At 38.4% G+C, this 13442-nt stretch overlaps 2 protein-coding genes across 3 annotated transcripts; both read left to right on the forward strand.

The window, feature by feature from the left end:
- The first annotated feature begins 555 nt into the window (after positions 1–555).
- hsh2d (hematopoietic SH2 domain containing) lies at positions 556–5162 on the forward strand. Its single transcript, XM_070908854.1, has 6 exons — positions 556–560; positions 1229–1357; positions 2250–2339; positions 2453–2618; positions 2900–3148; positions 3764–5162. The coding sequence occupies exons 2-6, from the start codon at positions 1230–1232 to the stop codon at positions 4226–4228; spliced, it is 1098 nt and encodes a 365-aa protein (XP_070764955.1). The 5' UTR covers positions 556–560; position 1229; the 3' UTR covers positions 4229–5162.
- A 1840-nt stretch (positions 5163–7002) lies between these two features.
- tax1bp3 (Tax1 (human T-cell leukemia virus type I) binding protein 3) lies at positions 7003–12067 on the forward strand. 2 transcript variants are annotated; one of them, XM_070908822.1, is made up of 4 exons: positions 7003–7154; positions 9007–9126; positions 9866–9943; positions 10111–12067. In XM_070908822.1, the coding sequence occupies exons 1-4, from the start codon at positions 7116–7118 to the stop codon at positions 10258–10260; spliced, it is 387 nt and encodes a 128-aa protein (XP_070764923.1). In that variant the 5' UTR covers positions 7003–7115; the 3' UTR covers positions 10261–12067. The 2 variants fall into 2 exon arrangements, with proteins under 2 accessions (XP_070764923.1, XP_070764924.1); XM_070908823.1 differs by lacking the exon at positions 9866–9943.
- The last annotated feature ends 1375 nt before the right edge of the window (positions 12068–13442 follow it).

A 13442-nucleotide genomic window follows, 5' to 3' on the forward strand; every position in this document is an offset into this window, starting at 1 on the left:
TCAGTGAAACTTCCCTGATAAAATAAAGGTTTTAAGAAATCAACACAATGACAAACTCTCCCAAAGTGAACAACACAAAGACAGCATATTTGTTGCAGGGCTATTAGATTGCATTAAATTGCATGTGTCCATGGTATTGTGTGCACTCTTATATCTTCACAATAAAAAGGTGTATTTTGCTGCTCAGCGTTTGAGATAGCCTCAATCATTTCTCTTTAAATAAGTGTTCTTTACATTATAATACAGACCTGGCACTGGAGTAAAGCTAGACTGCTGCTAACCACTAATTAAGTTAACTAATCTTATTTATGTGGCCTCCCACCTCCCACCAGACTTGGAGATAACCGTTTACCTTCTGTCTGACCATGTGAAGGGTCATTTGTTACCTGCAGTATATACAATATTTGTGTCTGATTTAGCTGCGTTATGTAGCGTTCTTTCTAAATATGTGTGGCTGTTTAACAGCTACAGCAACATGTGTGTTGGTCTCCGCCCCCAAACAGGTGTTGTCAGGTGAGTGAGATCTGCTGTGTCATTTTATCTCGGAGCTGCCAGACAAGGTGAGTAACCTATGACTCTGTCTGTGCTATGAACCATGTTAAATTTAGAAATCTCTGAGGTGCTATGATTGAGCTTCATTTACAAAATTATTTTAATTGTGTGAGTGTTCAAACTACAAATTTAAGATTTATTTAATCAACCAAATTACAGCAGGTCTGGCTTCTTCAACATATTAACGGTTACAACTGTAAAAATGATGCACAAAATAATAGTGATACAACATCCTGTAAGCTACTGTACATTTTGTATTGTAAATCGTCGTTTATGATCTTTTAATTTTAATGATGAAAAACAGGCGTTGTCTTCATGTAAAGTTCAACTGAGGAACAATGTTCACAGTACATCACACCACATACTTCTCCTAACAATTATTCAGTGACATAATGTGAAATGAAAAGAGGAACAATGAACATACACACGGTATAAAGAAGCAGACTTATGCAGTATTGTGACTTGAAATCATTGGCTATTGTTATCCAGGGCACACCAGCCTACACGCAAGACTTTGTTTACTGACAGCTCATGTATCTGTATGTGGTTTGTACTGTATATAGGTGCTCTGTGTAAAACGATCTTATGTATAGACTCAACGAGCTGTAAATGATGCATTAGCAGGTCTTTGAGTTTGAGTTTCCCAAACAGGAGGATTAAATGAGCTGTTTCCCAGGATGATGGAGTGGAGTCAGTCGTTACAAGGACAACGTGATGCTTTCACCTGGTTCACAGAGTCCCAGCTCCGATCTGTGATCAAGAACGGCATAGTCCCAGAATGGTTTCATGGGATCATTTCCAGGAAGTAAGTTCACAAAGTATATCAGCGTCCACCATCTATGGCAGTCGGTGGCAGACAGGGAGGAATGTGGAAAGCCATGTTTTAGAATTTGTACACGTACATGTTGTGTTCCAGCATGCAGTGATTGTTTTCAGTGAATTGCTAAAGTAAAAAATTGTTCATATATTCTGTTAATGCTTTATGTCTTTAGGATACATCATGTTTTTTGTATTCACTGTATATATGATATTAATGTCAGGTTAAAAAGAGTAAAGTAAAAATCTCAAACCTCCAAAATTTTTTGGAAGTAATATAAACTTTTCATTTTTATCAACCCCTATGTAAGCATGTGCTCCTTTATGCCAACAGAGATATCCTACTTTTCCTCCATTTTTTTAGACAAGCAAAACTAGACCACTGCATCTTTTAGCTCCAGGTTTACTTCATTAAACACTGATTATACAGGTTTATTTATGATACACATCAATCATAGATTTGTCAGTGAAGTAGCCTCTTGAATGGTGGACTTTTACCCTTGTAATACTTATTGCATTTATGCTTCCTCCACACCCAGAGTACACATTCACAACTTTGTATAAGGGATGATATATGTGGATTACTATTAGGCATGGTGTACTCCAACAGTTTACTTTATTGACAAGATTATAATGCACAGTATGTATCAAGTCAAGTCCATGCACGGTAAGAACATGTTGTTCTGTGTTGAAAGCTGACCTTGTTTCCTTTCTGTTTTAAGATGACAAACTCCCAGGGTGACTTTCCCTGCAAATTGAATCCAGCTCCAGTTCACACACAATGCCACCCCATAAAATTGCCACATCATTTACAGATTACAGTGCATGTGTGAAAGGGGCTTTTGTCTGTGGTAATTTGGGCATGTTAATTATTTGTGCAGGACAGCAGAGGAACTGCTCATGTCCAAGCCTCCTGGCTACTTCCTCATCAGAGTCAGTGAGAGCAGGATTGGCTACACTCTCTCATACCGGTGAGTGTTTGCAGGATTAAAGGGGCCTTATTTCACCATTTACACTCAGTCCAACCTCAGTCCTGCCCTGTTCACTCTTCTTGATATATCCTCTCTATGTCTTTGCCCCTCAGTGCTGGGGACCGCTGCAGACATTTTATGATTGATGCATTGGAGGACGGCCATTACACCATAGCAGGGGAGAACATTCGGCACCGGTTCCTGCAGGACCTGGTGGACTTTCATCGTAGGACTCCCATCATGCCTTTCACTGAGGTGCTGACTGTTGCTTGTGGACAGGTTAGGAAATGTTTTAATATCCTACCTGCATACAGGCGCCTAAACTGAACAGTCACTCCATACAACATAGATTTGAAATTAACAAAATTTAACTGTCTAAATTACAATAAAGCATGAGGACTACATATTTGCTTTTCGGCATTTACAGTGCACGCATTTAGAGTTAAAACTGAGTCACCATTACTGTTCGAAACCATGATATTTGCTTATTAGCTTGTCACCTCTGCACCATGCAAAAACAGTCACAAACTGTTCTGTTTTTCTCCCTCTCTTTCTGTAAGACCTCAAATGACAAGACTGACTATGCAGAACTACTGTTTCCCCAAAGACATCCGAACCCTAACACAAGTTTGCTACCTAATATCTTCCTGCATCCCAGCGTAAGTCACCCAATATCACCAGAGGATGTCCCACCTGCCCTTCCTTATCGACCAAATATCATGAGGAACTCTGCAGTCCTGTCTCCAAACAGACTTTACCCAAGTCTGGAGGAAGAATTTACACATGTCACCTCCCCTTATCCAGCCACGGTAATGATGATCTTAGTAGAGTGTTTTAGATATTTTCTGTTGCTAAAACTGTTAACTGATGGCATGTTTTACTTCTTAAGATAAAAGATATCCAAATATTGTGAGATCAAAGTGATTCTCAAGACATTTCAAAGGTTTTTATTGGAACCAGCTTCCTGCTTGTAACTAACAAGATGCTGGTGATGGGTCCTATATGAACATATTGTTTTCTCCCAAACTTTGAACAGTTTTGGTTGTTTCACATGAGAGATTTCTGTTGTTTTTGACACTGGTTTGAAGTGGGCAGGGCTGAGCAGGAAATGTCTTTTGATGACTTTTGTGCTCAAATCAGATTTTAGCCATCCTTCAAAATCTGATGACAGTTGTGGGAGCTGTGTCCTTGCTTTGCCAGGCCACTGTCAATCAAATCTGATGAAACCACACCCACACAGTGCTCCTAAACTCCTAAAAACTAACTATGGAGTGTTTTTTATTTAGTCATGATTACTTAATGTCTAAGAGATATACCTGAGATTTGAAACAAAACAGCTTTAATATTTAACAGCTTTAATGTAAAGAGTCTTTTTATTTTCTAACAAATTTCTGTGCTGTATGTTTCACGTTTATGATCTCCAGCCAGTTCCAATGACCAGAAACAGATATACAGCCAACAACCCTCCATCCAACCAGCCTCCTGAGGTCCCTGCTCGGAGCTCTGTTCCTCCCCTGAAGCAGAACCAGGCTTGTATCAGAACGGTATCTGCGCCCGAGAGTCCCTCCATACCCACTGAACACACATTCGGCACCAACATCCAGTCTGCAAAGATCCAGGAAGCAAAGTCGTCAGTCGTCACCAACCTAAAGAACCTCAAGAAGAAATTCCAAAAGAAGAGAAGCACGTCGCAGGAGTTTATGTACGCAGAGATTGATATGGAGGCGACTGACATGAGTGGAAACACTGAGAATGAGTACCATGAGATCACAGGGGAGCAGACCTTCAATGATCCACCATTTTCTTACACTTGTACTGATGTGAGACTGACTGATGGAGGGTTACCTCAGGAGTACCTCGCACCTCCCCCTTTCGCCCCAGGCTACTGATACACAACTGTTTCCCTAGAAAGTCATGTACAGATGGATTAATTTTGTTACCTATGGACAGAGCCAGGCTCACTGTTCCACCCTGTTTCTTGTGTTTTTGTGCTAAGCTAAGCTAACAGGCTGCTGGCGGTAGCTTCATATTCGCCATTCAACTCTCAGCAAAAAAGCAAATAAGTGTATCTCCCAAAATGTCAAACTATTCCTTTTTGTGAGCTTGCACTATACAGTGGGCAGACTACCTCTTTTTTTCCTTTACATAACTGAATCAAAGCTGCAGAAGCTTGAATGATGTTGTTTAGGACTCAGCTGAGTCAAGTATATAACTATAAGTTAAGTAAGTTAAGGCTGTTGCTCCTCTTTTGCAAAGTGTAAAGAAAGAGTATAACATAGATTGAACTGCTGCCTTCATGTGACTGTAATAAGTGCCAGTGACATGTGAATGCTTTCTTTTTTATGTATTTGTTAGTTTATTCAACAGATAAACATTGTGAGTTGACTAGGATTTTAAATTCAACATTTCAATGTTTTTACATGCCTCTTTGGGAACGTAATGTAAGTATGAAAGGGCAGCAGGAGGAAATTTTATGCAGCTTATGTAAATCAGACATGACGTGGTCAATATCAGCTGCTTTGACTACAGGACATATTCTGTACTGTGGCACCAGATGCAGATCTGTTATCATTAATATGACGAGGGAAGAAATATACATACAGGTAGAAACATACAGGTGAGTCAAATTCACCTTTAGCTTCTGGACATGGAGGACAAATGGTTTGGTTTGTACTCATAACAGCTAAAGATGAGGATTATGAAGCATCGAGACCACGTTATCTCAACAATATTTCACATCTGTGTCTATGACTGAATAATATATCTGTAATAGGCACTGAATTATGTTACATGACTGGGCTAATAAATAACCTTTGAAAACTGTTCAATCTGTATTGGTTTCCAAGGCTGTTATGGCTGTTCTGCAGTCTGTTTCATGGCACATAATTAATATTACTCTACCTTCTGTCTGCTGTTTAAAACAAGAGACGTATGTGATTTTGAGCATGAAAAATCAGGAAAACACCATTTTATTCACCCATAGACATGATTTCAGTTTCTGCTCTACCTCTATGCAGTTCCTCCTGTCCCCTCTCCTCTTCTTCCTCCCTTGCGTCACTTCTCACTCTGATCAGAATCAGAATTAGAATCAGAAATACTTTATTGATCCCCGGGGGGAAATTATACAATCTTCTTTGCATGTTATGGCTTCTGTGATGTCCTGGTCGCTCAGTGATGAGGTGTGCGCTGTGGTGGTGTAATGACCTGGGTTTTAATTCAACCAGGAACCTGTGCGACATGGCAGTCCCTTTCTACCCCAGACTGACCTGTCTCCTTTTACTGTAAATGTTCTCATAAAGAGCCAAAAAAAATATGTAAAGGGCGTTATGATTTGCTTGTTGTTTTCAGTAATTTGATCATTTGTTGAGTCATTCTTCTGTTATTTCTTATATTTTTTATGATATTACCCATTATAAACCCATTAATCTTAATGAATTAATAGTTTAACGTCTGACAGTGTCCATGGTTGGGATTATCTGGTGTATGGTAGTCAAATCAGTTCAGAGCTCTCCCTCCCACTCGAAGAGAAAACACTTTTCTCATTATAGACTACCATCTAGTGGTAGGAAACCACATCAGATGCTCAAAGAGTACAGTGATGGTGTTCAGTTCCTTCGTGTAATATACCACAATGTAAAAGTATGCCATTTCAAGTCTGCATTTAAATTCTTAGTATTTAGATGACAGCGTGCACTTGAGCTGGCATGGACTCCACAAGTCATAACTTCTTGTGTTAAATGTTTCTGAATCCTGAAACTTTGTGATTATTTCCAGGTTTTCGTGAAAATATTTGAGATTTTTAATGTGGTCTCAGACTTTTGGACCCCACACTATATATGTATCCTAAAAGGACTCAAGTAAAGCCCTCAAGTTGAATTTAAATTGCATTTAAATACAGTCTTAAATAAAAGTACAAATATACAAATTGAGGAGTCCGATTGGTGACAGGAAAAAACAAATAGATAACCATTTAAGAATTATAAAAATAACTCTTTCTGTGATTATCTCATCCTCTTTTAGATAATAAATTCAAACTCTGACTACTTTGAATAGCCTAACTATGTTGTAATTATGAATTCCTTCACTATTTTTATTATTGTTTTTTTTTCTATTTCCTGGTGGTAATTGGCTTCCATACAAACGAGATTGTAATTTGGAGAGTAAAAATAAAGCAAACCAAACAAACTGTTCCTTGCAGCTCCATAGTTGTCCAATTGACAATGTTGATTGAAAGCTGAATGATTGACTACATGCACATACAATTTATCAAAACTAGTTAGTGTAAAATTAGTTAGGCCTACTTACCATCTCGATGCTCATATTACTGCATGCCAAAACGTAAAGAGGGCTACAAGACTTGTGTTGGTATCTTTCAGCATATTGTGTCAAGTAGATGGGCTGGACTATAGAGGATCACGAAGGAGGTCACTATTTGCCAGTTCCTTTTAAGGGAAACACTCAGCCTTGTCCCGGGACACACGGAGAACCAACAATCCCTTGGAGAGTTTGATTTGTAACGCATGTCTTCACAGTCAGCGGGGCGACGGCCAACCATCAAACACCGCCCTCCCTGGCTACCCCGTGCAACAAAACGCGCAGAGTTGATAAACTGGGAGGCGAAGTGACGTCATCTGGGAAGCCGTTGGTTTCCAGCCAGGGATCAGCCTACGGCTACTCGTGTAGTGATCTAGAAAGATCTAGGATCCTTTTTCACCAACAACAGTTGCTGCAAGTTTCTAAGTTACGTTTTTTTACCCTCAACATCCTCGCAGCACCATGTCTTTCGTCCCAGGACAGCCGATGACTGCTGTTGTGGTAAGTTTGGGAGTCGGGCTGTTTTTATTCAACGGGACTCCATCTCCATTGTTCAGCGTCTGGTCCGACGTTAACGTAAAACCGTATCAGTACAAAACCCGGAATTAACTAGCTAATGGTAGTTAGCCACGGTGCTTTCACTAACTTTAGCTATCTATGGTAACGCTAACTGCAACATGACTTTCTTTGTTTAGCTGAAGTGTTACACTGGGGAAGCAGCTGACTTCGTCGGCAGACATATAATAGCATTTTCCATGTCTCTAAACGTCCGTTAGCCAGTGACTGAGTGGTAAATTGAACCAAATAACTCGTTAAATCACTGTGTCAGGAAATGGGGCATTGAAATGAGATAGAAACTGTAGCTAACATATTGTCGTTGACTGTTAATTAAAAGCCACGTGAATGTCTTGACAGCTAACTACTCTTACATATGGAAGACACCATCGGTGTGATTCAGTCTCCCTGGTCGACTTTCACGCAAAGTTACAGAAAATAAAGTACTGCGCTGCATGAATTACCACAATTGCAAGTAGGTCTTCATGATTAAGCCAATGAAGTGGTAGATATGACTGGGATAGCTGGGATTTGGCCAGGCCAGGGTTGCAAAAAGATTTGCAATGATGTCATATGTGAGGGGTGTGGATCAGCAGGTAAGTGTTAAGGAAGCATGCATGTCAACTTCCTTACTAGAGTCCGCTATCAATGCCAGGCCTATTAAGTTTGTATATCATGGATATTTAACATTATAGTTAGCAAGTGCTTGGATAAATAAATTAAAGCAGCACTGTGTTGTTTGTAAAAACTCGGTCAACAATCTATATTAATAGGATTTAATCTGCATTGCAATTAAACATCGCCCGTTCAGTCAACATATTGAAATATGTCTTATTTATAGTTTGTCAGTTGTTTTGGTGAGAGAGTGATAGAAGGTCTACCAGTCAGGTTTATAAACCTGTTTTTACAGGGGGAGAGAGAAATGTGTTGCAGTGCCTGCAAGTCCTGACTGACTGACTCTTACTCAGTATTAACAAAGCTCCAGACATCCTCAGGCTTCATTGTATCAGCCACAACACTCAATGAATGTCTGGTTATTCAACACCACTCACACAGGCCGTCTTTGTGTTGAGGAGTGTTGTGAGGAATCCTACTGTCAGAGTCGTCCATCCATCTGGTTAGTGAGCCTACAGCTGCTTGTCAGTGTAAAGGGCAGTGCTTCACTAATAAAGTCTCTGTTCCAGTGTGCACTTCAATTACTAGAGAAGAGCCTCTGAAACCCACCGTTTGTCATCTGCTGAAATGTGTCTGGTGGATAAATCAATGCTCACTGGATGGTAACCTGCCTGTATACATTAACTTTCCTGTTTTTGCTTTTTTTTTAGCTTTTGCACAGTGTTTAACAAACAGTTAGATTCATGTTGCAGCTATGGTTATTGACAGTTACCACATAAGAACATCCAGGGTGACACAAACACATTTTTGTGCTTTTATTTATTTTCTGCCAAATAATAATTTATATAATTTCAGGAACTGATGGTTTTTAGTTGGACATTTACATCTAACAAACTGTTCTTCCTCTCATAAAGTAAGAACTGGAGTCTCTTTAATCAACAAGAATAGTAATGTACAAGAACTTGTCTCAGTGACACTGATGCATAGAAAATATTGACACAGTTCTGCAGCACTGATTTCTGACACATGCTGCCAGTATCCAGCATACACTGTTTTCCTGATCAGGGACTTGTCAGTATGTAACAGTGGTTATAAACAAATATTTTGTGTATCTGGGTTTTTTAATTGGCCGTCTAATGCTCCATCAAGATCAATCTAATTTAGTTTTTTTCCTCTCAAACAGCAAAGAATTGAGATCCAGAAGTTGCGGCAGGAAAATAATCTGATCCTGGGCTTCAGCATTGGAGGAGGGATAGACCAGGACCCTGGACAGAACCCCTTCTCTGGGGACAAGACTGATAAAGTAAGTTCATTTATATATTTTTATATACATATATATATATATATATATATATATATATATATATATATATATACACACACATATATTCAACTAGTCGACTGAAAGAAAATTTACTATTTTTAAAATCAATTATTGTTTTGAGTGTTTCATCAAGCAAAACCAAGAATGTGTTGGTTCCAGCTTCTCAATGTAAAAATTTGCAGCTTTCGTTTGTTTTATTTAATCGTAAATTGAATATCTTTGACTTTTGGACTGTTGGTTGGCAAAAAAAAATCAATTAATCAAGAAAATAATTGGCAAATTGATCGAAATAATGGTTTGTTGCAGTCATAGTTCAGGAGTTATTGTTGGTTTATGTGCTCAATATTAGAAGCCACTTTTATTACTATGAATAATGATCAGCATTAGACTCCTGCATTCTCACAAGACATTGAGTTATTGGATCCCTAAATGCAGCATGAATAAACTGTCATCCTATCATCTTCTTGGGCTGAATTTTCCCTCATCAAAGTTATGAATCGTTTTAATGTCACTATCATAATTTGCTTGTTTGCAATAGTCAGACATTACAGAGAAAAGAGATTTAAGTGTAGATAAAGATTGAAAATATGTGTTACTTTCACAATGTGGATAATGTTTAGGACGTCCGTAGACAATGGCAATTTACTTTTTAGATTGTCTGTATTGGTTGCACAGCTGTGATCTGATGAAATAATGAATGTGTTTGTGTGGTCCAAAGGGCATCTACGTGACCAGGATAACACCAGGAGGACCAGCAGAGATCGCAGACTTGAGGATGGGAGACAAAATAATGCAGGTGTGTAGTGAAATAGAGCTTTGGTCTAGATCCACTAGATGGCACCATGTGTACACTCGAGAGTCAGACACGGTTAGCTGTGCATCAACTTGTCCAACTGTTAATCAACTAAAATGTGAGAAAATGGCTACAGCTTTACTCAAACCAAATTCTGTTCTTCCTCCCAGGTGAACGGCTGGGATATGACCATGGTGACCCACGACCAGGCTCGTAAAAGACTAACAAAGAAGAAAGAGGACGTGGTGCGGCTGCTGGTAACCAGGAGGTCTTTGGAGGAAGCTGTCAAACACTCTATGGGCAATGGCCCCCGACAGTAACGTAGTGGCGCTACTTATAACCACAGACTAATGCAATAGCCAAGAACCGAACTCTCATATACTGAGACTCCCACTAATTCAAACAATGGTTGCACCATGGCCTTTATAACTACGTCAATGCAAAAATATTCCACAGACCACATCGTATCGTTTAATATTTAGGCGACATATCCAGATGCCCGAGTCTGCACAGCTCTTACTCATTCTGATCAATCATTGGCAAATGACAGGGTGCTCTTTCTTTCCATACACAATCAAACTCATCTCAAAGTACGGTGTAGTGCTTTACTTGTTATATATATCTTTGTAGCATATCCACATGCACCTTCTGAAATATGGGGCAATCCAAAACGTTTTCAGCTGTACACGTTCTCAAAAACATTTAATCTGAATCTGTTCTCAAATTCACTTTCAGAAATCAGTGCTTGCATATCTCTCTGCTGTACATCGATTTTAAGTTGAGTAATAGTGCTGCATACTTGATTCATTCCCACTTAGGAGATATTTGCCAAATGTCCTCAATCCATGCTTGACAGGAGTTCTTTGGGAGCAATCAAAGTCCTTCTTGATGCAAGGTTTAGAACAGCTTTGATCCTTTTTGCCTACAGCTGGCCAAAGTTGGTCTTGATGGTTTGGATGCATCAAGAGTGTTCATTGCTGTTTATTGTATCTTTAATGATCAACGTTTCATCTCATTTAAATAAAAAAAAATGATTACAGCGTCAAATGCCAAAGTAATAGCCAAGGCACTGTGATCAAAATATGTGAAGCAGTGTTTATAATCATTTCAAACTGTACAAAGTCTGTACAACAAACCATATACCTGTATGCACAATATTTTAATGCATACTAATGTCTTTTCACTAATGATCCTCTTACTGATGCATGTTTCTGTCTATTTATCTTGCTTTTTGTTGATGTCCATTGCACATGTGGTAAAGTAACATCTTCTCTCTCTGTGTCTCCGCCTGCTAAAGTAACAACACAGTTCAAAATGCACATTTTCTTCCAAGTTACACTAATTATGTCTCATACGAACAACATTCCACAAGCTGGACTTACTTTGGGTTATTTTCAATATATTCACTCTCTACTATCAGCAATTATCAGCAAGAGAAAGTTGGTTAATTTGCTGTTGATGCAAACAAACCCACTAGTTTCACACTGGAATCGGCTACATTCAGATTGTCTCAACCTGTAAAATGTTCTCACATTGTTTATTGTCAATGACCAAAAGTCCAAGTCGAAACTGAATGAATGTTTTCTGATAGCTGGGAATGAGCACAGCAGCCTTAAATTAATACTTAATACCACTAAGTTTAATGATACCTGTTTGTTTCTATTTTCCAGTATAGTTTCTGTAACACAGCAATGACTGCATAACACTGCAGATGAGTGATTTAGTACTAATCATGAACAGTATTTTTGCTTTGAAATGTTACAGTACTGAAATTGTTATTACAATACTAATCTTATATTTTTGGGTGATGGCTCTTATACTAGTGGTATATAGGATAATATGTTTTGTATGTGTTTAATAGAACCATTTGATATCCTTATCTAAAAATCAAGTTTGTACAATTTAAGTTTTCATTCCAAAACGAAATATCCATTGTAAAAAAAATCCAGGGATCAGCTTAATCAGCCTTTTTGTTGATAAAGTAATAATGCATTATGCTGATATAACGATATAAATGACTGTTAAAGGTACAGTTTGTGTAAAGAAATGTCTCATAATGTGTCTAAGGAGTCAAAATATGAAACTAACTAACACTTTCACAATAAACCATCTTGGAATGAAACCTTATTTCAATCAAACAGTGATTATTTCCTCCAGGGATCGTTTCATTAAAATGTTATAATATTGGATCTTTTGCAGGAAGAAGCAAACATTTGAGAAAAGCCAGAACAAATATGATTTGTTTAACAGAAATATAAATATTTTTATTATTATATTTTTTATTCCTTGTATCATCTTAGAACCCTAATAAGTTCGGGACCACTGCTTTACAGAATTTCAACACAGTGGTACATTTATTAATGAGGCGAATCACTCACAGTATTTTGAATTATGTCTGTCTGCCTCCACATTTTGTACATGTAAAGGAGAGCACAAACGTTTTGCATTTGATTGTATACAATTTACTATATGAATGATTCTCAGATATAAAAAGGAAAAATGAAACATGCCTGTCTACCATTTATTGATAAAGCACCAATATAACATGATCTATTTTTTACCCCTCTCCTCTCCACACTGCAAAGCCTTTTTTTATTTTATCTTAGAAGCCTGATATAAAGTAATCAGCTGACATTTCAAAGCAAAGAATCTATTCCCTGACCTTTCTGTGTTTACCAAGGCATTTTGATACAGAGAGCTTTCTCCACTTTCATCTCTTAAATATGTGAGCCTGGAACCAATCACCTGCCTTTGAACTGAGGACTCGGGGAAACAGTTCACGATGCAGCAAAATGAGAAAAACTATTGGCAGAGAGTGACTTGCTATTAAAAAAGCTTGAGAGAAAAGTTTGATTTTAATGTGATGCACCAATTCATTTTGGATTTTGGCTTTTTAGGAGGACATATTCCTCCTTTTTCTCTCCTAAGCAGTCACAGAAGTGAAAGAACGAGCAAATAAGATATATTTCCAATTCTTGGGTCACCCAATGCCATTCAATAGCTATTAGCTTTTGAAAGCTATTATAATATAATGTGCTAGCAAGGAGCTGTCTGTTTTCTGAGGGCCAAACATAGCTGAGCTGAACTTGCTGTGTAATATTTTAGTCTTAAGTCTTAAAATAACACCTGGTCTGTGTCACACAGGAGAGGGTCGATTTAGGGCAATGCTGAGCTAATATCCCCCCTTTGAGAAATAATTGATGAGCAAACCGTGTGTGTGTGTGTGTGTGTGTGTTAGCGCGCCTGTTATTTTTGTCCCAGCTACAGAAGGAAGCATGCTCCATTCCACTTGCCTGGGCATCATAATGATATTACTCCACGTTATGAGACAATAAAGTGGTTGCACAAACATCTCAGCCAGCGCTCAGTCGCACAATGTGAGTTTGCTCTCACCAGTACCACAACATCAACACATAGCAAGTTGCTAGGTAACTAATGGATAGATATGTGTAAGCAATGACTACCCAACTTCATTACAGGAGGTACTGTGTGCCATAATGCA

This window comes from Enoplosus armatus, chromosome 7 (assembly GCF_043641665.1).
Source record: "Enoplosus armatus isolate fEnoArm2 chromosome 7, fEnoArm2.hap1, whole genome shotgun sequence".
NCBI lineage: Eukaryota > Metazoa > Chordata > Actinopteri > Centrarchiformes > Enoplosidae > Enoplosus > Enoplosus armatus.